Raw genomic sequence first — 27281 nt, 5'->3', positions numbered from 1 at the left:
AGAGAAGTTTGCCAGTGACTCCTTTGGGCTTGTGTATTGTATAAATATCCATATATATATATATATATATATATATATATATATATATATATATATATATATATATATATATATACATATATATATATATACTTCTCCAAGCAATGTTGGTCAGAGCTTCTGAGTGAGCATTTTGGGGTAGAGTAGGGTACTAGAGAGGAGAGAGCAGGGCAGGTAGTGGGTTTGTTGAGGATGGAGTAAGTTATTTGAAGTTGTGAAAGGAGGAGGAATTGGGGGAATTCTAACCACTTTAGGTTCATTAGTGGAAGGTAGTGGTGAGAGTTGTAAGGCTGGTTTGCGACCAGTCTAGCAGTTTTGTTTCAAGTTTGTTCAAGTTGAGAAATTAGAGTAGATTGTAAGTTTGCAAACACTGGAGAGGCTTAACGGAGACTGGGTAGGAGGTATGCATGTGCTAGTGAGAGTTTGGAGTCTGTAGCATGGAATTTTATATGTAATATATGTATATCAAGCCATGCCTGAATGATGGCCGATGTATTCAGGAACAAATTGGTCTCTTGGTCAGGAGGGTGCTGATGATCAACAGGAAGTGAGGGAAGAACAGGACAAAAAAAAAGTTAAACAAATAGAGATGCATATGGGAAACAGAGGCAGTAATAGGTACAGCTGAAAACCAGAGGGCATAGTGTACTTGGGTATCACTTTTGAGGTTTGATTAAAGGGAAAGCTAGTCACTTTGTGTAAGGTAAACTTGACCTTTAGTTTATTTTAAATAAATTTATTGGTCATTTAGAGAGTTCAGAGGGATTTCACAAAAATAATTTGCAAATTACTTAATTTTGCGACTAAAAATGCCGTCTTCTTTTTGGTCTCTTGTATTGAGATCATTTGTGCTTTGATTTACAGTGTTTTAAGTACAGAAGCAAAATCTTTTAACCTAGTCTTACAACTAGATACATTAACAAAAAATAATGTTTGTGATACAGGGTCTTGTAGGACTCTTGAATTGCCTGTGCACTCTGTATCTGTCTGCATTTTTGCATTTCATATTTGCAGGGGAGATTGTAAGTGGAAGCATCATGTAGTGGTTTTCACATCTCTGAAACTGTGAACCTGAGACTCGCATAACATCCAGAAACATTTTTCGTATGGGTGCTGATTTAATCAGAATAAGAACTGGTTATTTTAACTGTTTTGTATATTTGATCTTGGAGTGTTTCAGGATGCTTTTGTGTACATTATTATAATCCGTTTCTTTTCTTATTACAGGGGAGGAACAGGAAAGCTCTCCTGTAAGGAGTATTGCTGCCTTACCTGCAATGACATCAGGAAACGGAAACTCAACCAAAACTGTTGCTGGTAGCACCCCTCACAGTGGCGAAAGCAAACCACCCCAAGCTATTGTGAAGCCACAAATATTGACGCATGTAATTGAAGGGTTTGTCATCCAAGAAGGAGCAGAACCATTTCCGGTACTGAAATATTGTTATTACTAAGCGTGCGATTATTTTATTTCAGGATTGTGCTTTGATAAGGGTGCAAAGCGGTTTAAATGTTTTTGTCATCTGTGTGGCACATGGCTTTAAATACCTGACTGTAATTCAGAATTGACTAGTTCATAAGTTCATAGTTGTATTCTAGAATAAGGACCACTAGGGCCCTTAAAAGCTTTGCCATGCAACCCAAATGTTTATATTTGATTTATAGCAGGTGATATACTGACTGCATCTGTCCATCAGAGACATTGGAGTCAGACCAGGGCTGTTTCTTATTTCCCATCCATTGGTCCAACTTGTACTTAAATAGGGATAGGCAGGAACTGTTCCTGGCAAGGATAGGGAGCCTTTTCCAGATAATGGGAATTCTCTTAAAACATCTCCCCAGCATGTCCTATTTGTGGTGCAAGTAAAACTTAGATCTTTTAATCTTGCAGTTCTGATACTGTTTGATGTGCGAATGTGCAAAAGATTCATCAAAACAGGGTCCAGGGATGCCTTGTATGCCAGGCAAAGATTCACATAGGTAGGTACTAGGCTATCGGCGCAAGGGCCTACGTAAGCCTAGCCAACAAGGTTCACTGGGTTACGCCACCCAAGAAAGTTATTTTCCTGTGCCACTGTTGAGCAGAGACACGGAAGTGATCCCTGGGGTGTATTTCCTATTTCCCATCTACTCATCAAGATTTTTCTTGAAGAGTGCTAATAAAGAACTTTGCTTGACATAGATGGGGGTAGCCTGTTCCAGAGTATGGGAAGTCTCTGGGACAGGAATCTATCCCTCCAGCATGTCCTGTTTATTGTGATGACAAGGTTTAGGTCCCTAGTCCCTTCACTCTCAGAAGTCAGTATGATGCCAAGTAAAGAGACACAGCTTTGAAGATATCAGCATAGGACAGTGTTTACTCCATTTTTGTATGGAATCTTCGGGGACGTTACAATTGCTTCATTCGTCTGGTCAGGTACATACAGAAAGGGGCATTATACTCTGTGATGGGCCTTATACTCTGTGATGGGCCTGATGAGGGCCAAGTGCAGTGGTATAATGACCTTGCTGGACCTAGATGCAATGTTATTACTTATAAGTTGAGCAACATACAAGAATTTTCTTACTACCTTGGACATATGTTGGTCGAATGCTCTATTACTTTCTACATGAGTTCTCAGATCTTTGACCAGTGAGTCAACTTTTAAGGGTGTTTTATTGCTGACATAGTTACCTTGGGTGGCAAACTTCCCCAAGGGTACTATAATGCATTTTGTGGTATTGAGTTTTAAGTCCTGGTTTTTGGCGCCAAGTGGCCTGTATTAGACCTTTCCTGAAGAGTGTTCTCATCTTGAGGAGGCTCAGTGACTGTTCCCAGTTTGCAATCATATGTGAATCTGGTTAGCCAGAGGTCTTTGACATTGGCTTTAACATCCCAGACGTAGATGCCAAAGAGGAGTGGGCCTAGCACAGACTCCTGTGGGACTCCATTGGTGACCAGCATCTTTGTGGAGGTGACCCCACTGATTCTAACCTCCTGGGTCCTGTCAGTGAGCCAGCTTAGCTATCCAGCATGTTATAAAGGGGTTATATCTAGTTCTTTAAGTTTGCTGACATTGCCTGCATGGGGTATTTAATTAAATGGCTTAGCCTGGTCTAGGTAGGCAGTATATGTTTTACTCTCATCCATTGTCTTATTGACCTTTTCAAAGAAGTCCACCAGATTCATTAAATTTGAACTTCCTCTGACGAAGCCAAACTGTGATGAATCTAGTGTCTGGTGGTCTCTTATGTCCTTGTTGATAATTTCCATAATAATTTGTTCTACGGCTTTGCGAATAAGACTAGTCAGACTAATGGGTCTTTAGCTTCTAGGATCTGTTGACGAGTCTCTCTAATGAAGGGGGGTGACCATCACAGTCCTCCATTCACTTGGCACAAAGCCTGTGTTAGGACTGTAATTAAATAATGACTCCAGGGGTCCTGATAAAGTTGTATTTTAGATTATTTGCGATGCATCCTGGGATGTTATGTGGGCCCATCGAGCCCGTGCTCTTGGTTTTAGTGAGTGCAGCCAGTACATGCCTCCTAGTTGGAGTTATGTTTGAGGGTATTATTGTGGGTGTGTTGGGGTGAGAGGGTGGTAAAGTTGGAACTGAATTTGTCTGCTGACAGGTTCTCTATATTACCAGTGTGACACCATTAACCACGAGTTAAGCACATTTTCGTGTGCTGCCCTTGAGGTTTCTGACATAGCTGTAGAAGGCCTTATGGTTATCTTTCACTTGGGAGGGTATTTTACATTTCAAAGTTGGCTATGCTTGACCTAATTAATCCTCTTAGTTGCCTGTTTACTTTGAGAGAGTTTGTATCTTTATGGGAATTTGATTTTTGCCATACTTTTTCCCCTTTTGTTGTATATCTTTTAAAAATTTGGGATGCCACCAGAGCGGTTTGTTCCTGGGACACTGGAGTAACCACCAGGAGACAGTGGGATGAAGTGTCTGAGTTTTTTGGGGAGGAGCACTCTGGCAGTACTGATGCCACTGAGGGAAATACACAGCATACAGTACATGGACCTATTAAAGTTAATGCATCTTTTGCAGGCTAGACACAGTTTAATATTATGCCACTTGCCTGCATCTGCTTGGCTAGAGGAAACTGTTCTCTTTCAGTCATGTTCATTTTGTGTGGTACAGAAATTTCAACCGCTGTCATTGCTTGTATGTCCTACATTTTCAGTGTTGATACTTTTCTTATTGTTACTATGCATTCTGGCAGTAACCGTTCTTATTGTATTTGTACATAGGATATATTAGAGTAATGTTGAAGAGTGTATATTAACATTGCACCATTTCAGAGCTAGGGTTTGACTTTTTCACATGGTTACAGTCTTCTGTTGAGGCTGAAATTAGAAGTACTTAAAGTACCATTAGAAATATTTAACTTTTTTTTTTTTTTAATCAGCCAACTCATTGTACACCCAGATATGTTACTAATTAATCTTTCTTCCCCATCACACTTCCAGCATTTGCAATCTACCCAAGGAAAAATCCTTTGGGAGACTGCTTGGGGTATAAAAATACTTATGCAAACACTTCCAAACAAAAACTTAAATCTTCTGGACTTTGTTGCATATGTGGGAGCCATACATGTATCATGCCATTCTTTCTTTTTTGAATTGCTTATCCAGTCTCTATTTCAGTCCTTTCTAACCTCCTGTGATTGATTCCTATAGTTATCATACAATATTTTATATGCCATACTAATTATCTGTTTTTGACAGCAACTTCTGTTCTAAATTCTACTAAAATCTCTACCAGTGCTGGTCTTTCACGTAGGATCCCCCTATTCTGTTCTCTTTGGCTGTACTGATATCAATCCATAATAGTAAGGAAGGCAGTCTCTAGCCTGCAGTCCAGATGTATTCTTGACCTCTTCCCGTTCTGTTACCTTTCCCTCTCCAATTATTTGCTTCATATACCTTGGTTCCTTTGCCAGTTTTTCTGCAGTAAATTCCAACCCCCTCTTGCTCTCTTCTGTGTACCACTAATTGCAGGCATCTTTATCGGTAGAATCTCCTTTCTCTATTCCCTCGTTGGCTTAGTTCTTAGAATTCTTTCTGTTGCTTTATGAATGCAATATTCTGAATGGTTATTTTTATTGTCCTTAAGAATCAGAAATCATTGTGTTAAAAGAGGTAAAGGTTTCTTTTCTTATCTTTTCTTTGTGGGGTAATTTTAATGAGCAAAAAATGATAAAAATAGATTGGTATTGTAGCTTAGTTATGGGGGAGGAATATGAACACCGTCAGAGTAAAGAACATTTTCCAGTCAGCTGTATTAAGATGTTTCAGTTGTCCTGAGTCTGCTATAACTTACAGGGCAGGCTAAATGAAAATCCTCACTATTTTTTCTCATTCTTGTAATACTTTCACCTTTTTCTTTTAATAAAGGAATCCATTTACTCTGTCTTTCTTCCTCTATCTCATGTTGTTTCCCATCTAAAAATCTAAACTGTGTTTTATGCTGCCATTCAAAAATCTTCAGTTAGGTTCATAGGTAGGTACTAGGCTATCTGCCCGAGGGCATTTATAAGCCTAGCCAGAGTGTGTCAGCTTTTGACACCCCATTTATTAATTAACTGATCCTCTGTCAAGCAGAGCCAATGAAGTGATCCCAGGGGTGTATTTTCTGTTACCTCGTCAAGGTTTCTCTTGAAGAGTGTTAGTGAGGGGCTCTGCCTAATGTAGTTTGGAATTTTGTTCCAAAGCATGGGGAGTCTCTCTGACAGGAATCTATTCATCCAGCATGTTCTATTTATTGTTGTGGTGAGGTTTAGCTCACTAGAGCGCGTGGCTCACAGTGACTTGGATTTCTTTAGGTGGAGCATGTCCATCATTTCTGAGTTGGACATGACTTTGCAAGTCAGGTAGAGATCGCCTCTGAGTAAACGATATGCCACTGAGTACAGCCAGAGTTTTTTCAGTCGGGCTGCATAGGACATATGTTTGAGGCCAGTAATCCTCTTGCTGTGGTCTTTCCAGCTGTTGGAAGCGTCTTGTGAAGTACATCCCAAATGGGGCATTGTACTCTATGATGGGTCTGATGAGTAATGAGTAGAGGGGCACTATAACCTCTTTATTTGTAGATGCAAACCCTTTAGTAATTAGATGGGCCACATAGAAGGATTTCCTAACTAGTTTGGCAATATGATTGTCAAAGGAGAGATTACTATCTACCTGGGTCCCCAGATCTCTTATTACCTCTTCTGTATTAAGGGGGCTGCCACCTATGTGGTAATTCGTGGGTGTTTTGTTTTTCCCAAACGGGATGACTATGCATTTTTTGGCATTTTAGCTTGAGGCCATGACTTTGACACCAGGTGTCCGGCTCAGTAAGGCCCTTTTGGAAGATGTCCATGTCAGCTGGAGAGTCAATTATGGCTCCCAGTTTGCAGTCATCGGCGAACTTGGTTAGCCATAGTCCTCCTGTGTTTGCCTGTTCTTCTGAGACGTATATGCCAAACAGTAGGGGGTCCCAGGACCGAGCCTTGCGGGACACCACTTGTGACTGGTTTAAAGTCGGACCTGGAGCCCGCTATTCTTAGTTAGTGAGTTCTGTCTGTAAGCCAGTTGGCAAACCATCTCGTGACATAGGGGTTTATGTTCAGGCTGGTGCTTTTCTGTAATACCAGAGTGGGGAATGGTGCTGAAAGCCTTGGCGAGGTCAAGGTAGGCTGTGTGAACCACCTCTCCCTCGTCTATGGTCTTGGTGATGGTCTCGAAGAAGTCAACCAGGTTTAGTAGGCATGATCTGCCCTTAACAAAGCCGAACTGGGTCAGGTCAAGGGTTTGAAGGTTCCCAATGTCTTTGTTAATGAGTTCCATGATGATGCGCCATTCTATGGGCATGTAGTCCGTGGAGAGGCTGAGGTTGAACAGCGTGTTTAGGTGGGGGGTTAGATGTTCATCATGTTACACTGCTGCAGTCATTACACTTGGGTTATCCTGCCGTCAGGCGGTTCTCCAGTCAGCCTGAGTTCCAAAGTCTTGGTCCGGCGTCGGTAGCTGTCGCCTCCTCCCTGACGTCAGTGTGACAGGGGTATATAGGATGCAGCTGACGCCATTTTCTTCAGTCTTTCTTGCCACGCGGTGCCCGAAGCAGAAGTAGTTCGCAAGTGTTGGTCGGCCGACTCCTGAGATTTTCATTCCGAATCCAGAACCAAAGTCTTCTACAAAGCTAAGTACCCCGTTGGGGAAACTTTTTCTTGCCTCAGACCGATGTCAGTAAAGGTTAATAACTGTATTTCTTGTGGGAAGCAAATACCTCATAAGGATTTCCACTTCTATTGTATTCCATGCCTAGGCCCAGACCACAACGTCACTGGTTGTCGGTTTTGTGCTAGGTTTAACAAGCACACTATTAAACCTCTGTTTGATTTTGCCCAACATTATTTTGGCAGAAAATTCAATTACACCATGCCGTTGAAACTTCCGACGACCAGAATACATAAAAAGCGCAAAGATAAGGACAGGCATCCGAGGCCCAAAACTGACGAGGCCTCTTCTAGGCCGGTTGCTGGTTCTCCGGTTTTCAGTGAGGCGCCTACGTAGCCCCTGACAACCGCTTCCACAGAACCACAGACTGCCTCCGACTCCCACGTGGAGCTGGCTGGGCCTTTGGACGCTCTAGGTTTTCAGCCTACCGAAACTAACCCTTCAGAGGGAACCGAAGTAGCTGAGCAATCCACAGCTTCAGAGGGTGTTTTCAGACCTACCCAGTTAACCATTAAACCCTCTGCTAAGTCTAAGCCCCCCTTACAAACAAAGAAACAGACACAGCATTCTCCATGACAGGCTTCCATGCCTAAGAAACAAATGCTAAAAATGGCCGAAGACCTAATCACCCTGATCAAGGGGTCCCATCCCCCTCCTGATAAAAGTCCCAGACAGGATGCAGACTATGAATCTTCCGACCAGGTGTCATTTCCTCAGATTCATCCTCAGACCTAGGATATTCTTTACCCCCTTATGAGGATTCTGATGCAGAGGAATCAATTCCGTCAGCCTCTCCGCCTGAGGACTACTCCTTTGCGGAGACCTTACATACCATGAGGGAGCATTTCCATTGGGAAGGCCAGGATTACTCAGAATCCAAGAAAAGGCTCAGACTTCCTTTTATTGTCTCAACACAGACCCCTTGCTATTCCGCCAGTGTTAGATATTGTGGATGATGTGTACACTGAATCCAGCTTAAATCCTGGCTCCTTACCCCCAGCCCCAGTTAAACCTGATAGATATTAGTGTCCCTGACTCTCACAAATGTGTGTACAAAAGCCCTGTTGCTGACCCTGAAACTATTTCTCAGGGACCCAAAGGGATTAAGGCTGGGAGGGTGGCCTAATGGCTAAGGTGTTTACCTTACAAACACAAGGTGTAGGGTTTGAGTCTCACAAGGGATAATTGGCTAGGCTTAAAATGGCTCGCAAGGGCAGTTAGCTTAGTACAAACCTATGAACCTAACCTAAAAAAAAAAAAAAAAAAAAAAATTCCGCAAAAAACCTAGATTCCAGAGCATTAGACAGATGGGGAAAGAAAGTATATACGTCTGCAACTTTAGCAATGAGAGCCTTAAATTGCCAGTTTCACATGCTAAAATGTCAGCAATTTTTGATGTCTCAGTTGAAACAAGATGCTTCCAGATTCACATCCTCCTAATTTTAAATAAATGCAGGATTTATTGCATGCAGCTGAACAAGTGGGAAAACATACTTTGCAATGTGGGTTTGATTCCTTAGAGGCCTCCTGTAGAGCAGCAGTTACTGGCTCTGTCATTAGAAGGCATGCTTGGTTAAAAGAACATGTTAAGGCAAAATTATTGGATGCACCTTTGCAGCGGGATGTGTTTGGAGTTAAGGCAGAGGAGGTATTAAAGAATATGGAGGATAAGGCAAAATCTATGCAAACGGTGAAGGATTTCGTACAGGTTCAGCCTCCTCGTTTTAGCAGAAATTGGCCAACAAAGAATTGGTCCTTTCCAGTCACAGACAGACCTCAAAGGGGCAGATATAGACGTCCAAGAGGTAGAGGTCAGGCACAAGGCCCTTACAGGCCTCGACAATGGGGTACACCAGGCCAGAAAGAAGGGGAAGACAGGCCACAACCTTATAAAAAGCAGCCTCAATGACTTCCCAATACAGCTGCCAAACAGCTCTCTCTTGGCAGCCCCCTTAGGAGGAAAACTGGCACTTTTCTATCACAATTGGCATTGCATCACCAAAGACAAATGGGTTCTCAACATTGTATCTCAAGGTTACAGGTTCCACTTTCACACTCTGCCAAGGTTAAAAGGAATGCCAAATCTGCCACAAATCAATGGGCAGAGGCTCAAAAACAAATTACAGCACTCATGGACATGAGAGCTATTCAAAAGGTACCACTACAGGAGCAAGGACAAGGATTTTACTCAAGACTCTCTCTGGTTCCCAGAAAGGACAAAGCCTGGAGACCCATTCTGGACCTTTCTTCTCTAAACACTTACCTGGATGTTCCAAAATTCAAAATGTTGACACTACAGCAGCTTCTTCCCATGCTGGGCAAGAAAGCTTGGCTCGTGTCTTTGGACCTTAAAGAGGCATACCTGCATGTCCCTATCAGACAAAATTGCAGAAGATACCTCTGATTTCTAGCTGGTTCAATGCGCTATCAATTCACTGCACTGCCCTTTGGCTTATCTACTGCGCCCAGGGTCTTCACAAAGTTCCTGGCACCAGTAATTGCATTTTGCAGGCAAAAAGGAATTCAAATTTATCCATACCTGGACGACTGCCTGATTCAAGCAGAGAGCAAGGACATTCTTCTAAAGCATCTCTGGGGTACACAGTAAACAAAAAGAAATGAAAACTAGTGCCCTCACAACAGATAATATTCCTGGGTGCCAGCTTGAACACAATGGCCCAGATGGCTTATCTCACGCCAGACAAGCAAGGACAACTGACTCAATACTTTCATTTGATGGCAACAAAGACCCAACTCCCTGCAAGAAAAATTCTGCAGGCCTTGGGCTACATGGCATCTTGCATACTACTAATTCCATATGCCAGACTGCATATGAGTAAACTACAATGGTACCTAAAGAGTGTATGGTCTCAACACTGTCAAAGTTTGGAAACAGTTATACCACTAATTCCTTGCCTTCAACAGGAGTTTCAATGGTAGGCTCAAGCTTGTCACCTCAACAAGGGACAGCCTTTTACTCAACCCACAGTCAGGCAAACACTGACAACAGATGCATCGGATTACGCCTGGGGAGAACATATGGCAGGAAAATCAGGGCGAGTGGCCCACAGAGCAAAGACATCTCCACATCAATCAAAAAGAGATGCTAGCTGTACAAAATGCAATTATAGCTTTCAAGGATGTGCTGCATCCAGGACAACTACTACTAAAGACAGACAACACCACAGTTATGTGGTACATAAACAAGCAAGGGGGCACACACTCCTACCCCCTCTGCAGACAAGCCATGACCTTGTGGAACACAGCTCTAGACTACCAAGTTTATCTGCAAGCACAATTCCTGCCAGGAGAGAAAAACACACTGGCAGATGACCTAAGCAGAAACATCATGGACCCCCACGAATGGGAATTGAATCCACAAATATTCAGAATGGTAACACAAAAATGGTGGAGCCTGGACATAGATCTGTTTGCATCCCCAATGAACTGCCAGTTACAGAAATTCTGCACAAGGAGCTACCATCCACAAGCATGGAAAGTGGATGCCCTCTCATTCAGCTGGAAAAACCTGCAAGTATACTCTTTCCCTCCTCTACCTCTCCTTCCAAAGGTACTCATAAAAGCCAGGCAAGAAGAGCCAAAGATGATCCTGATTGCACCAGACTGGCCACACCAGCACTGGTACCCAATCTTAAAGAACTTGGCACAAGAACCACCCTGGATTTTGCCTCAAATCCCACAGTTGCCGACCCAGCACAACAGTCAGATACTTCACAGCCAGCTAAAGACCTTAAACCTAGCTGCGTGGAAAATTCCTTAGTTAAGCAAGCCATGCCTCTCTCCACAGCTGTTATGGATGTCATTCTGGAGGCCAGAAGGCCTAGCACCAGGAAAGCCTACTCAGATAAATGGAAGAGATTCTGTGCCTGGAACCAAGCACACAGCCTTGACCCTCTTGTCCCAAACATTCCTCAGATACTTCAATACTTAACTGAGATGCTGGACAAGGGCCTCTCCTTTTCATCCATCAAGATCCATACTGCAGCCATTTCTGCTCATCACAACACGGATCCACCAATTTTTTCTAGTCCTTTGCTCAAACAGTACCTCAGAGGGGCTAAAAACATAAGACCGCCCCGTAGAGCACCTACACCAACTTGGGGCCTCAGCTTTGTTTTGGAAAAATTAACTTTACCTCCTTTTGAGCCAGCTAATACAGCAGAATTAAAGTACATCTCTTGGAAAACTGCTCTGCTACTGGCAATAACATCAGCACGAAGAGTTTCAGAATTAAAGGCACTAATAGCAGTGGAACCTTTCCTCATTTTCCACCAGGACAGGGTGTCTTTAAGAACTAACCCTACGTTTATGCCAAAGGTGGTATCAAGTGTGGCTCTAAACCAAACTATTCACTTGCCAACTTTTTATCCAAAACCACAGAACAAAGGGGAGAGACTACTACATTCTTTGGACATTCACAGGCAGTGACGCTTCTACTTGGACAAAACCAAAGCTTTCAGAAAATCTGAGCAATTATTGGTAGCATATGCTACAGGAGCACAGGGAAAAGCCATTTCAAAGCAGACTATTTCAAAATGGATAGGACATTATATGCGTTTCTGCTATACTCACCATGGAAAACCTGTACCTAGCAGCATTAGATCTCACTCCACCAGGGCAACAGCCACTTCAACTGCCTACCTCAGAGGAGCACCTACCAAGGATATTTTGGAAGCAGCAACATGGAGTTCTGTGCATACCTTCACCAAGCATTACCATTTGCCTTTATACTCCAGATCCAGAGCTGGCTTCGCCACTATTGTGCTGCAGGACCTTATAGCCACCCCTAATGCCTTATAGATCCAGCCTCCCTACCTCAGCTTTGGGATTCCACCCAAGTGTAATGACTGCAGCAGTGTAACACGAACACAGTGCAGTTTTGTACCTGCCATAAATGTAGATGTTCGAGCCTAAACACTGCTGCAGTCCACGTTACCTTCCCTCCTTCCCCTCTTACTTTCTGGTACGTACCTAGGTCATCTATCCTTTACTACCTATGGGGAGTATATGCTGGTAACTGAGAATGGTGGTTTGCTTTTCTTTTGTATATTTTACTAGCAATTTGAATTGCCTACCTATTTGGGGGCACCTGACATCTGGGGCAAGAAAAACTGAAGAAAATGGCGTCGGCTGCATCTTGTATACCCCTGTCGCACTGACGTCTGGGAGGAGGCGACAGCAACCGACGCCGGACCAAGAGTCTGGAACTCAAGCCGATTGGGGAACCACTTGACGGCAGGATAACCTAAGTGTAATGACTGCAGCAGTGTTTACACTTGAACATCTACATTTATGGTCGGTACAAAGCTGTACTTTTGTTTTGTAGTTTGTGCAATCATCTGATCCCATTGACGCTGTGTTTTTGGCTTTTGAGAGGGCTGTTTTCACCTGTGCATCTGTGATTTTTGGGACACTACACTTCACTATTGTTGTGGACCCTTTTGGGGGTGAGAGGAGGGTGAAGTTTGCACTGAATCTATCTGCCAGGATGTTGGCAATATCAGTAGGTTCAGTATATTTTGTGCTATTTTGCACTAGTTCAGTGCATGTTTGCGAGTTGCCACTTAGATTCTTAACATAGCTAAAGAAGGCTTTGTGGTTATCTTTTGAATCCTTGGCTATTTTTCTTTCATTGTTAGCCTTGGATGATTTCATGAGGGACCTTAGTTTCGTACTGATACTGATCAGGGATGTCTTTCCTTCTTGGGATTTGCTTTTTTTCTGAACTAGTTTCCTCCTCCTATAGTATAGCCTGTTTATGGCAGGGGTCCACCAAACTGGTTTCCTTCTCTTAAAGGAGTGAGTCTTGGTTTTGCTAGGGATGGCAAGATCCATGCATCCTTGTAGGTGCTCCTAGAGTGCATTTGTAAAGGTTTCTGCATCTTGGGCATTGTTATCCTTCAGTGTGGGGGGATGGGAAACTTACCACCTGTATCTTAAGTAAGGTGAAGTTTGCTTTAATAAAGTTTTTTACTGTGGTTTTCTTAGTTGGGGGTGGTGGTGGGGTGTGGACATCCATAGTGATTAGTTTATGGTGTGATCTAACCAGTGATGGGTTGACCTCCGGTGTGGAACACCTGTTGCCCATGTTGGTGATGACCAGGTCCAATATGTTTTCACCTCTGGTAGAGGAGTTTACCAGCTGATCCAGGATGTTTGAGTTGATGAATTCCAGGAAGCGCTGGGCCTGGGAGTTTGTACTTGAGTAGTTTTCCCAGTGAATGGTAGGGTAATTGAAATCGCCCAATATCAGAGTGTTCAGTTGGACCTTCATGTTTTCCATTGTCTCCAGAAAGGTGGAGTGGTGGTCTTGGGTCATGGAGGGTGATCTGTAGCAGGCCACAATTTGCATTGCAGATTTGCCCGATGTTAGTTGCACATGGATGACCTCAGAGATATTATGCTGCACCACTAACCTGGAGGTGTAGGTATCCTTGATGAATATGGGTACACCTCCTCCTTTTGTGTTTCGGTCTGTGTTCTGTGGCTGAAACGTGTGGTATGAGTTGTAGCCCGGTAGTGCTAGGGGTGCTCTCTGGAGCCTTGGACCAGGTTTCAGTTACTGCACAGATGTCGACATTCTCCATATTGAGGAGTGCCTCGGCGTGTATTTTGTGATTTAAACTCCTTTTGTTGAGTAGCATAACCCTCAGATGTTCATCGTGTTTCACTGTTGCAGTCATGACTGTAGGGTTCTCCCCTGCCGACAGGCAGTCCTCTGTCGGCCAGAATCCCAAAGTCTGGGTCCGGCGTCGGCTGTTCAGCCATGCTCCCTGACGTCAGAGCACCAGGAGTACAAAGCTGACAGCCGACGCCATGTTCTCCAGTCTTTCTTGCCGTGCGGTGATAGCATTTCACAAGTGCCGGACGGCTGACTCCTGACAATTTTTTTCTGAACAAACTTCAGTCCGAAGACTTTCTTCTCCTACTCAAAGCTAAGTACCCCGTTGGGGAAACTTTTTTCTTGCTCCAGTCCGATGTCAGAAAAAGTTAATAATTGTATTTCATGTGGGAAGCAAATACCTCATAAGGATTTTCATTCTTACTGTATTCCTTGCTTAGGCCCTGACCACGACGTAGCTAGTTGTCGGTTTTGTGCTAGATTCAATCAGCATAATTAAACGAAGGTACGATTTTGCATTTCATTACTTCGGTAGGCGTTTTAATTACAAAATGTCGTCGGATACGGTTCCGGCTACCGGAGTTCACAAACGACGCAAGGACAAAGACAGGCCTCCGAGGTCCAAATCAGACTATATCGTACAAACAGAGCCAGCTTCAGGTTCGGCCTTCGTCATTGAGGTGCTTTTGCAGCCCCTGTCGTCGGCCATTTCGGAACCGATGTCCGAAATGGACTCCCACGAGGAGCCAACTAGGCCTTTGAATATTTCTGTGGCAGGACCTTCGGACAATGCTCCTTCGGATGGGTCCGGAGCCGCTGTGCAGGTACCGGCTTCCGAAGGGGTTTTCAGGCCTACTCAGCTTCTAATAAAGGCAAAGCCAAAGACAAAGGCAAAGACTCCTTCCAAATCAAAGACTGCAACACAGGCCTCTTCTGATCCGGCTCCCAAGTCACAGAAGCAGTTACTTAAGATGGCGGAGGACTTACCTACTATGATTAGGGGTTCACATCCCCCTCCAGATAAAAGGCCAAGGCAGGAAGTTTATTATGACTCCTCTAATCAGGCTTCTGTTTCTTCAGTTTCTTCTTCTGACCAGGAATATTCTTTCCCTCCTTATGAGGATTCTGATGCTGAGGAATCCATTCCTTCAGCTTCTCCCCCTGAGGACTTCTCTTTTGGGGAAACTTTGCATGAAATGAGGGAACATTTCCACTGGGAAGGACAGGAGTATTCGGAATCTAAGAAAAGACTAAGGGATTTTCTTCTTCTTCCCCAACATAGACCCCTGGCTATTCCTCCTATTTTGGATATTGTGGATGATGCTTTTTCGGAGGCTAACTTAACCCCTGACTCTTTTCCTCCAGCTCCTGTTAATCCTGACTGATATTACAGGGCTCCTGATTCCCACCCGTTTTTATACAAGAACCCTACTGCTGACCCTGAAACCATTTCTCAGGGTCCTGAGGGAGTTAAGGCCGATTCTGCTAAAAACCCCATTCCCACTGAGAAGGATTCCAGATCTTTAGAAAGATGGGGCAAAAAAGTGTACACTTCTGCTACGTTATCTATTTGGGCTTTAAACTGTCAGTTTCATATGCTGAAATACCAGCAATTTCTCCTGTCTGTTTTAAAACAAAAGCTAACTTCCATTTCCGCCTGTGCAGATGATAAGGAATTACATGACTTAATGCATGCCACTGAACAATGCCACTGAACAAGTTGGGAAACATGGTTTACACTGTGGATTTGATGCCTTGGAGGCTTCTTGTGGGGCTGCTGCCTCTGGCACAGTAATTAGAAGGCATGCATGGTTAAAGGAACAAAATTTGCCAGATCAAGTAAAAGCTAAATTATTGGATGCTCCTGTTCAGAATAATGTTTTGTTTGGATCTAAAGCTGAAGAGGTGATTAAAAAGATGGAAGACAAGGCAAAATCCATGCAAACAGTTAAAGGTTTCTTACAAGTACAGCCACCCAGATTTAGTAGGAATTGGCCTACTAAAAATTGGTCCTTTCCCAATTCAGACAGGCCTCAGAGGGGTAGATACAGACGCTCCCGAGGAAGGCCTCAAACACAAGCCTCTTATAGACCAAGACAGTGGACTGCTTCCACCCCTAGGGGAGGAGAGGACAGGTCGCAAGCTCATAGGAAACCGACTCAATGACTCCCTCTGTTGGGCTGCAGGAACTTCTTGCCTGGAAGCCCCAAGAGGTTACAAATTCCATTTTCATACCCTACCAAGGCCAAGCGGATGGCCAGATCTTCCCAAGCATCAATGGACAGAGGCCTTAAACCAGGTGGAAGCTCTCTTGGCTATGAAAGCCATAGAATTAGTTCCACTTTCAGAGATGGGACAAGGTTTTTACTCAAGGCTCTTTCTACTCCCCAGGAAGCAAAATTCATGGAGACCCATTCTGGATCTGTCAGTCTTGAACACTTTTCTAGAGATACCAAAATTCAAAATGCTTACTCTACAGCAGCTACTTCCAATGCTGACCAAAAATGCATGGATGGTAACTTTGGATTTAAAGGAGGCATATTTACACATTCCCATCAGGCAGGACCGCAGAAAATACCTCAGGTTCAAGGCCGGATCGAGGCACTTTCAATTCTCTGCGCTGCCCTTTGGATTGTCTACTGCGCCCAGGGTCTTCACCAAATGCTTGGCTCCAGTAGTAGCTTATTGCAGGCTCAAGGGAATTCAAATTTACCCTTATCTGGACGACTGTCTTATTCAGGCAGACAGCAAGGATGTCTTACTCCAGCATCTACAGTTTGTTCAGAATCTTCTCAAGTTCCTGGGATTCACTGTAAACATAAAGTCAAATTTGACTCCCTCACAACAGATAATTTTTCTGGGCGCTTCTCTAAACACAACAACCCAGATGGCATTTCTGACATACGAAAAACAGTTACAGCTGGCTTCAACTTTCAAAACCTTGGCAACTTTAACTCAGCTATCTGCAAGGAGATTCCTGCAGGCTTTGAGTTACATGGCCTCCTGCATCCTTCTCGTACCATATGCAAGACTACATGTGAGGAAAATACAGTGGTACCTAAAAAGTGTATGGTCTCAGCATTGCCACAGTTTAGACATACTGATCTCCATCCTGCCTTGTCTTCAAAAGGAATTCCTTTGGTGGTCCAAGGCATGTACTCTAAACAAAGGAAATCCCTTCTGCCTGCCTCCTGCCACTCAGATACTAACCACGGATGCCTCAGATTATGCCTGGGGAGCCCATTTTCAGGGCAACTGTCTGCAAGGCCTTTGGACAAAGGATCAGAAGCACCTGCATATCAATTTAAAGGACATGTTAGCCGTTCAGAAAGCCCTATTGGCCTTCAGGAATCTTCTACAACCAGGACAACTACTGATACGGACAGACAACACCACAGTAATGTACATAAACAAGCAAGGGGGATCTCATTCCTACCCCCTTTGCAGACTAGCCATGGATCTGTGGAACACTGCTCTAGCTTGCAATCTGGACCTTCAAGCTCAGTTTCTACCAGGGAAGCAAAACTTCCTGGCAGACAGTCTGAGCAGAAAACTTTCGGACCCACACGAGTGGATGCTGGACACCAAAATATTCAAGATGATAACAGCAGTCTGGGGATGTCCTCACATAGACCTCTTTGCATCCCACCTCAATCATCAACTACAGATTGTTTGCAGCAGGACTTTCCACGAACAAGCTTGGAAAGTGGATGGACTATCATTCAGTTGGAGAAACCTCTCGGGATATGCCTTTCCGCCTCTTCCTCTTCTTCCACGGGTATTATTAAAGATCAAACAAGACAAGCCCAAGATGATAATCTTGCTGGCCCCAAATTGGCCTCGACAGTTTTGGTACCCAACTCTGAAAAACCTTTGTCTGGAGCCCCCTTGGATTTTACCACAAACTCCGAACCTTCTGTCCCAACACCAGGGTCAGGTTCTACACTCCCATGTCAGAACACTCAGCCTGGCGGCCTGGTTAATCCAGGGTCTTTGATTCATTCTCTCCTACCCAAGCAGGTTATGGATGTCATTTTAGAAGCCAGACGTCCTAGCACTAGAAAATCTTATGCAGGAAAATGGAAAAGATTTTGTTCCTGGATGCAGGCTCAGGATTCTGATCCTCTTCTTCCTAACATTCCTTTGATTTTACTTTACCTGACAGACCTCTTACATAAGGGTCTCTCTTTCTCTTCCATTAAGATACATGCCTCTGCTATTTCTGCTCATTATAATACAGACCCTCCAATCTTTTCCCACCAGCTCATGAGACAGTTTCTCAGAGGAGCTAAGAACTTAAGGCCCCTAGATCTCCTCCCATTCCTGCTTGGGATCTCAACTATGTTTTGGAAAAGCTCACCTTACCTCCTTTTGAGCCTGCTGCCACTTCTGACATTAAGTTTTTATCTTGGAAAACAGCCATCCTGTTAGCTCTGACCTCTGCCAGGAGAGTTTCAGAGTTGCAAGCTCTTATGGCTGTGGAACCTTATATTATTTTTCATCAAGACAGGGTGTCTTTAAGGACTAATCCTACTTTCATGTCTAAGGTGGTTTCCAAAGTGGCTTTAAATCAAACTATTCACTTGCCAACTTTTTTCCCCACTCCTCAAAATAAAGGGGAAAGGATCTTACATTCCTTGGATGTACACAGACAACTATGTTTTTACCTGGACAGAACCAAGGACATCAGGAAATCAGAGCAATTGTTTGTTTCTTATGCTTCAAGTTCCCAAGGTAAAGCCATTTCAAAACCGACCATTTCTAAATGGATTGCTCATGGAATCAGATTTTGCTATTCACACCATGGAAAGCAAATCCCAGGGAGTATAAGGACTCATTCCACCAGAGCTGCTGCCACTTCCGCTGCCTTCCTCAGGGAGTTCCTACCAAAGACATTTTGGAAGCTGCAACTTGGAGTTCAGTGCATACTTTTTCAAAGCACTACAATCTACCTCTCTACTCTAAGTCTAGGGCAGGCTTTGCTTCTGCAGTCTTGCAGGGCCTTTTAGCTGCCCCTTCTACTTTATGACCACCTCCCTTTCCTTCTGCTTTGGGATTCTACCCTACAGTCATGACTGCAACAGTGAAACATGATGAACATAGTACAGTTGTGTACACTTAAATGTAGATGTTCGAGTGTCTTCACTGTTGCAGTCTGGGTTTCCCTACCTCCTGTCTCCTCTTATTTTTACTTTTGTGTGGTTCCTTTCTTCACCATTCTTCTGAGTTGTATTTGCAAAGGGTATGGGACCTTATTCATTTTGGGACTCCTGACATCTGGAGCAAGAAAAACTGGAGAACATGGCGTCGGCTGTCAGCTTTGTACTCCTGGCGCTCTGACGTCAGGGAGCATGGCTGAACAGCCGACGCCGGACCCAGACTTTGGGATTCTGGCCGACCGAGGACTGCCTGCCGGCAGGGGAGAACCCTACAGTCATGACTGCAACAGTGAAGACACTCGAACATCTACATTTATGGTAAGTGTACACAACTGTACTTTTTTTGTTAATTGTGCTGTTTACGGAGGTGGGTTTGACTTTTGACCTTGCCTAAAAAAGGCACTATGGGGGCAGCAAGGGCCTTGGCCAGTATTCGAAAGCCTAGGGGTGACAAGTGCAAGCCATCTCTTGTGAAGCAACGCGGCTTGTCAAGCATGTCGTCCCAGGCTGACAGACACTGGATCCCCTTTGAATGACACCAGAAGCTTAGCCAGTTGTTGAAATTGATCATTTTTTCTTTATACTGAGGTATCATTCTTGGTGAGGGCAGGATGCTACTCAGGGTCAGGGTCATACCAGCCTGGGCTACATGATCAGAGAGCTCTTCCATGTCTCTTTTCATGTAGTCCAGGGAGGTACATCTCAGGTCATTCACACCAACATGAACAATGACAGGGTCATATTTGAACTTGTTCTGGAGTGACCTGAGTGCTTGTGTTATGTGGCGGATTCTGGCTCCCAACAGGCAGCTAACAGTAACCTTCTGCTTGTCCAGCCTAATGAGTGGGACGTCAGTGTGACTGACTATAGAGTCACCTATTACTAGTATGTTATTTCACCTTAAGGGCTGTGATTGTGCGGCACACCGATTTTGTTTTATGTGTTGTCTGGTTTGTGACTGGAGGTGCAGGTTGTTTGGGTGTCTGCTTTGGAGGTCTCGGATGCTTTTGCAGGTTTTTATTTAGAGCCTCCAAGTATGATTTTGAGTATTTATGTGCATTTTTTGCCAGTGCTGTTTTAGTAGGTCTGTGTGCGGCTGGAGGTGTGGTGCAGGTGTTAACCTTCTCCTCTTGACTGTCTGTTCCAGTCTTGGGTGGAGACAGCTTAGCTTCCAGTTTGGCTGTATAATTGCATCCCTCGCATGTGTTACGTGTTTTGTGGTATTAGGAGAGGGTTGTCTCTGTACATGAGGCAGTTGTAACATTGCCTCAGGATACCCAGATTCACCAGCTGGACTGGAGAGTACACCTGAAATTGCCCTTTGGTCATGCCTGAATAGTAGGGTGAGCTGCTTAGTCGCTTGGTTGGTGAGGGATGAATAAAGAGCCTTGCCCTGCTGGGCAATCAGTGTCGGGGTATATTAGTGCTTGCTATTAGGTCTGAGCAAGTGCTGGGCTGTAGGATTCTTTTTGCGTGCTTAGGTTGAGAGTTAGACTAGTTTCAAGGGAAAAACTGAAGAGGAGACTTAGTGGAGCTGGGAATAAGTTACCTGTAGCTAACCAGTGCTGCCCGGTGTGCAAAACCGTGCAAACACGTTTTTTATAGTAGGGAAATGAGAGAGAGAGAGAGAGAGAGAAATTATAGAAATTAGCCCAAAATGGCCAATAAGCTACTAACTTATGGGCTGGAACCACTCCTCCAGGGACAGATAGGTTGCTCAAAGCTCCCCTCTCTTACAGGTGAACAGAGAAACTTCCTTCTATCCAAGTAAGGTATGGGCAACTCAGAAACTAGTATCACAGCCCTGAATTCAGCATTAGCCTGAAAACTGGCCTATACTAGCTTAGAAAGGCGGGAAACAAGGACATTTTTTTTTTTTTTTTTTTTTTGAAAAGATAAGGCAAAAACAGTAAAAAATACACTTAAAACAGCTTTAAATGACTACAAACTATCAGAAAAGATGATTGCACTTTAGTGTGTAGCCTACAGCAGTTAAACAAATTAAACAAAAAATAACTTTTTAAAAGTGCAGGCAGTCAAATAAGTACAATATGTGAAAAAAACAAGCTTTTAAATCACAATAAATGCTGGAAAATCTGCGTTTAGGCGGAAAACAGTTAAGTACAGCAAGAAAGTACAGAAAACTGATACTTAATCACAAAGTCTATCTTTTAAGCTAGAAGGCTTGTATCAGTTTAAGGCTTTCTAGTGCTACCCAGCAGGTTAGTTACAGGAAAGATGGGGAAACAAGCGCATATGTGGTCTTTTAAACCAGAAAGTTGAAAGAAACGGACAAACTGTCCAAATGGTCAATAAACTACAGTTTCTGGGCCAAGAACCTCTCCTCTCGTGGTAGACAGGCTGCCTAGTGCTTACCATCAGCTCCGAGTCGGCCACTTTCCAAGCTTAAGATCTTTGAGTAGCACGAGATACAGTCCCTATCCCATGATGCTGTCTGACTAACCACAGATCTAGTTTGCAGCTGCAACGTATTGCATGATCTTCAGAGAAGTTCTGGCCAGTAAACCTTTTCTTGTCTTTGGACAAAATTTTCTTAAAAATTTTCTGCATAGTTAGAATAGTTTAGATGTATATATAGCTATTATGTTATTTTTGGGGCATATAGCCTATCGCATGTTTATATATTTCTTAGAACTTGTAGTGGTTGCTCTTGGGCCTTTCGCCGTTTCTTTATTTTAATGTTTTGTGCTACTTTTGCGTCTTAGTTGGCAGGGCTCTGTCGACTTGTGTTTCCCTATCCCTTTACTCTTTTACAAGAGGATTGCTCTTGCTCTGTCTGCCACTCCTTCAGTGGCAGGGTTCTGTTAGAGAGGCGAAGGAAGTTGGTTGATAGAGGGCTGTTGAAGCCAGACTTTCAGGAAGCATTGGACAAGACTGACCAGACCTCCAAGTCTTTGAAGGGGTCGAAGTCTTCAAAGGTGTCCTCGGAACCCAGGTCCTCGGTTCCGAGCACCGCTGTGAAGGTGCGGTCACCGGCTCCTCAGTCTTTGGAGCTGTGCACCAAGCTGATATCTCTGAGCCAAACCCCAATGCTGGAGCCAGTGTCAGAGGTTTTAAAGTCTCCGATCCTTAGGTTGGTGGCTTTTTCGGCTCCTTCGACCCATTCTTCAGGGACTCTTTCGGACATCTATATGGGCTGTGTGGTGCAGAGGCTCTTAGAGAACCTGTCATTGGCCAAATTACTCTTGGCTTCGTCCCAACTGACTTTGAAGCCTGCGACCGTCCCTTGGCTGTTACTACTCCTCCTCCGAGGCTAGCCGAGCCTTCGGAGCCGGAAGGAGAAGATCTGATAGTTGTGGAACCCTCAGAACCGAGGTCTGACCCAGTGCCTTCGGCCCCGTCTACTTTAATTTCTTTGGTTCCTTTATTAGAATCTCGGAGCCAACACTCACTTGTCAGTTCCAGGGGGAGAGTCGAACCGATGTGTTGGTTCCGACTCTTCCTCTCTGGGCTTTGGCGCAGATGAGCTCGGCTCCGTCCTCTGATTCGGAGCCCGTGGCCTCGTCAGGAGAGGTTGCCATCTTCCTCGGAACCAGGGGATTGCTTGGGTCAAGACACCGGTGGCTTTAATGCCACGAGGAAGGTTATGTCTGCTAAGACCCTCACATCCTTGGATCTTTCCCCTTCCTCCCCTAAAGGGCTGCGATGTTCAGGGTGTTACCCTGCTGCAGTCATCACACTAGGGTTATCCTGCCATCAGGCGGTCCCGCAGTCGGCCCGAATTCCAAAGTCTTGGTCCGGCGTCGGTTACTGTCGCTTCTTCCCTGACGTCAGAGCGCCAGGGGTATATCAGAGGCATCCAACGCCATTTTCTTCAGTCTTTCTTGCCGTGCAGTGCCCGAAGCAGAAGCAGTTTGCAAGTGCCGGTCGGCCGACACCTGAGCTTTTCGAATCGAGTTTCAGTCCGAAGTCTTCAAGGCTAAGTACCCCATTGGGGAACCTTTTCTTGCCTCAGTCCATTGTCAGAAAAAGTTAACAATTGCATTTCTTGTGGGAAGCAAATACCTCATAAGGACTTTCATTCTTTTTGTATACCTTGCCTAGGCCCAGACCACGACGTCACTGGTTGTCGGTTTTGTGCTAGATTCAATAAGCGAACTATAAAGCGACGCTTTGATTTCGCACAACACTATTTTGGTAGAAAATTTAATTACACTAAAGACAGGCAGCCTAGATCCAAGCCAGACTCCGAGGCCTCAGCTGGGCCGGTCGCCGGTTCTCCGGTTTTCATTGAGGCGCCTACGCAGCCCCTGGCTACCGCTGAATTGGATCCCCAGACCGCTTCGGATCCCCCAGCAGAGAGTTCTAGGTCGACGCAGCCATTTTCTTTAGGCCCTACCGATGACATTGCAGTAGGGGAAAGCCGGTGCTGTAGAAACACCTTCGGTTTCTGAAGGTGTCTTCAGACCGACTACTCTCACCATAAAATCTTATTCTAAGCTTAAGACTCCTCTAAAACCAAAAAAGCCTACACTTCAGTCTCCAGGTCAAGGCCCTATGCCTAAGAAACAGATGCTTAAAATGGCTGACGATTTGACTTCTTTGATCAGGGGCTCCCAACCCCCTCCCCCCCCGACAAAGGCCTAGACAAGAGGAGGATTATGCCTCCTCTGATTAAGTGTCTGTTTCCTCAGGCTCCTCTGATGAACAGGATTACTCCTTTCCCCCTTATGAAGATTCTGATGCTGAAGACTCCATTCTCTCAGCTTCTCCCCCTGAAGATTATTCCTTTGGGGAAACCTTACATACCATGAGGGAACATTTCCACTGGGAAGGCCAGGACTACTCCGACTCAACGAAAAGGCTCCGAGAGTTTCTTTTACTCCCCCAGCACAGACCACTTGCTATCCCCCCAGTTTTGTACATTGTGGATGATGTTTTCTTAGAATCTAGTCTAAATCCAGATTCTCTGCCTCCTGCTCCAGCCAAACCAGATACATACTATACAGTGCCTGACTCACACAAATTCCTTTACAAAAGCCCTGTTGCTGATCCAGAGACAATCTCCCAGGGTCCCAAAGGGGCTAAGGCTTCTATGGCTAAAAATCCTGTACCCTCCGAAAGGGATTCCAGAGCACTAGATAGGTGGGGGAAGAAGGTTTACACCTCAGCTACTCTAGCTATGAGAGCACTAAATTGTCAATTTCACATGCTTAAATACCAGCAGTTCCTAATGTCTCAAATAAAACAAAGGATGGGCACGCACCCTCAACAGTCTGAATTCAAGGAAATGTAGGATCTGTTGCATGCAGCTGAACAGGTGGGCAAACATACTTTACAATGTGGTTTTGATGCCTTGGAAGCTTCCTCTAGAGCAGCTGTTACTGGGTCTGTTATACGTAGGTATGCTTGGTTAAAGGAACAATCTCTGCCTGATCATGTTAAAGCAAAGTTACTGGATGCACCCTTGCAGCAGGATGTCTTATTTGGGGTTAAAGCAGAGGACGTTTTAAAGAAAATGGAGGATAAGGCAAAATCTATGCAGATGGTCAAAGATTTCTTACAGGTACAGCCCCCGCACTTCAGCAGAAATTGGCCAACAAAAAATTGGTCCTTTCCAGCTTCTGACAGACCACAGAGGGGTAAATACAGGCGCCCAAGGGGCAGAGGACAAGCACAAACTCCTTAAAAACCGCGCCAATGGGGCACTGCAACACAGAAGGGAGGAGAAGACAGGTCCCAAACTACTAGAAGGCAAACACAATGGCTTAAACCTCAAGCTGCCAAGCAAAACTCTCTTGGCAGCTCCCTTGGGAGGAAAATTAGCACTTTTTGCAGACAACTGGCGCATCGTCACAAAGGACAAATGGGTCCTAGACATTATCCCACACGGATACAGATTCCATTTCCACACCTTCCCAAGGAAAAAGGAATGCCAAACCTGCCACAAAATCAATGGGCAGAGGCACAAAAACAAATTACAGCTCTCATGGACATGAGAGCCATTCAACTGGTATCTACACAGGAGCAAGGCCAAGGATTTTACTCAAGGCTCTTTCTAGTCCCCAGGAAGGACAATGCTTGGAGACCCATTCTGGACCTTTCAATTTTAAACACCTTCTTGCAAGTACCCAAATTCAAGATGCTAACACTACAGCAGCTTCTTCCCATGTTGGGCAAGAAAGCTTGGCTAGTAACGTTGGACCTCAAGGAGGCATACCTGCATGTCCCTATCAGACAAAATTGCAGAAGATACCTCCGTTTCATTGCAGGTTCAACCCATTACCAATTCTCTGCACTGCCCTTTGGCTTATCTACTGCGCCAAGGGTCTTCACAAAATGCCTGACACCAGTAATTGCATACTGCAGACAAAGAGGAATTCAAATATACCCATACCTGGACGATTGCCTCATCCAAGCAGAAAGTAAGGACATTCTCTTACAACACCTGGCTTTTGTAAAACATCTTCTAAGTTGCCTAGGGTACACAGTAAACGAAAAGAAATCAAAACTAGTGCTCTCACAAAATATGACATTCCTGGGTGCTAGCTTGAATACAACGGCCCAGATGGCTTATCTGATGCCAGACAAACAACTACAATTAACTCAATACTTCAGAACAATGGCAACAAAGACCCAACTCCCTGCAAGAAAAATTCTGCAGGCCTTGGGCTTCGTGGCATCTTGCATACTACTAATACCATTTGCAAAACTGCATATGAGGAGGAAATTACAATGGTACCTAAAAAGCGTATGGACTCAACACAGCCACAGCTTGGAAACAATGATACCTGTCGTTCCCTGCCTTCAACAGGAGTTTCTATGGTGGTCACAGGCATGTCACCTCAACAAGGGTCAGCCTTTCACCCTACCCCCAGCCAGGCAAACTATGACAACAGATGCATCAGACTGTGCCTGGGGGGCACACATGGCAGGGTGGTGCGTTCAAGGCATATGGACTGCAGATCAAAGGAATCTGCACATCAATCAAAAAGAAATGCTAGCTGTACAAAATGCTTTGACAGCCTTCAAGGACCTCTTACATCCAGGACAGCTTATCATAAGGACAGACAACGCCACAGTAATGTGGTACATAAACAAACAAGGGGGTACACACTCCTACCCTCTGTGCAGGCAAGCAATGACCTTGTGGAACACAGCACTGTCTTACCAAGTTCAGTTACAAGCTCAATTCCTGCCAAGAAAAAAAGAACACATTGGCAGATGACCTAAGCAGAAACATCATGGATCCCCACGAGTGGAAACTGGATCCACAAGTATTTGCAGTGATAACTCAAAAATGGGGGCTCCCAGACATAGACCTGTTTGCCAGCCCTCAAAACTATCAGCTAACAAAATTTTGCACAAGGACTTTTCACCATCAAGCTTGGAAAGTGGACTCTCTCTCATTCAGTTGGAAAATGCTAACAGTATATACGTTTCTTCCATTACCCCTTCTCACAAAGGTGCTACTGAAAGTCAGGATGGAGAGACCCCGAATGATACTCATTGCCCCAGACTGGCCACGCCAGCACTGGTACCCACTATTAAGGAATATGGCCCAGGGCCCACCATAGATTCTACCACAAATTACCCACCTGCTCACACAGCAAGACAATCAGATTCTACACAGCCTGCTCAAAACCTTAATGGCAAGTCACCTAAGCAACCAGCCAGCTCCTCTCTCACAAGCTGTTATGGATGTTATTCTGGAGGCCAGGAGGCCCAGCACCAGGAAAGCCTACTCAGACAAATGGAAAAGGTTTTGCGCCTGGAACCAAGCTAAAGGCCAAAATACCCTTCAGCCTGACATATCACAGATTCTGCAATATTTAACTGAGATGTTACACAAAGGGCTTTCTTTTTCATCTATTAAAATCCACGCCTCAGCTGTTTCTGATCACTACAGCACGGATCATCCCTTATTTTCTCATCCACTCCTAAGGCAGTTTCTCAGAGGGGCCAAAAACATTAGGCCTCCCAGGAGAAGCACCAACACATACTTGGGACCTTAACTTTGTTCTGGAAAAACTCATGCTACCTCCTTTTGAGCCAGCTTACTCAGCTGACTTAAAGTTTATATCATGGAAGACTGCCCTGCTGCTAGCAATTACTTCAGCTAGAAGAGTTTCAGAGCTTCAGGCACTAATGGCAGTAGAGCCTTTCCTCATTTTTCATCATGACAGAGTTTCTCTACGAACCAACCCCTCCTTTATGCCTAAGGTGGTATCCAGTGTGGCTCTAAATCAAACCATCCATT

At 44.5% G+C, this 27281-nt stretch overlaps 1 protein-coding gene across 1 annotated transcript in view; it reads left to right on the top strand.

Moving 5' to 3' along the window:
- PHC2 (polyhomeotic homolog 2) overlaps nt 1–27281 on the top strand; it is a 2832203-nt gene that overhangs the window by 2637012 nt on the left and 167910 nt on the right. The window contains 1 exon segment of the mRNA XM_044063043.1: nt 1267–1469. Within this exon segment, the coding sequence (XP_043918978.1) occupies nt 1267–1469 (203 nt within the window).

The sequence above is a fragment of the Protopterus annectens genome, chromosome 2.part1 (genome assembly GCF_019279795.1).
Source record: "Protopterus annectens isolate FY-2018-M chromosome 2.part1, PAN1.0, whole genome shotgun sequence".
NCBI lineage: Eukaryota > Metazoa > Chordata > Ceratodontiformes > Protopteridae > Protopterus > Protopterus annectens.
The sequence above is the reverse complement of the archived record's forward strand: the minus strand, read 5'-3'. Positions and strand labels throughout refer to the sequence as shown.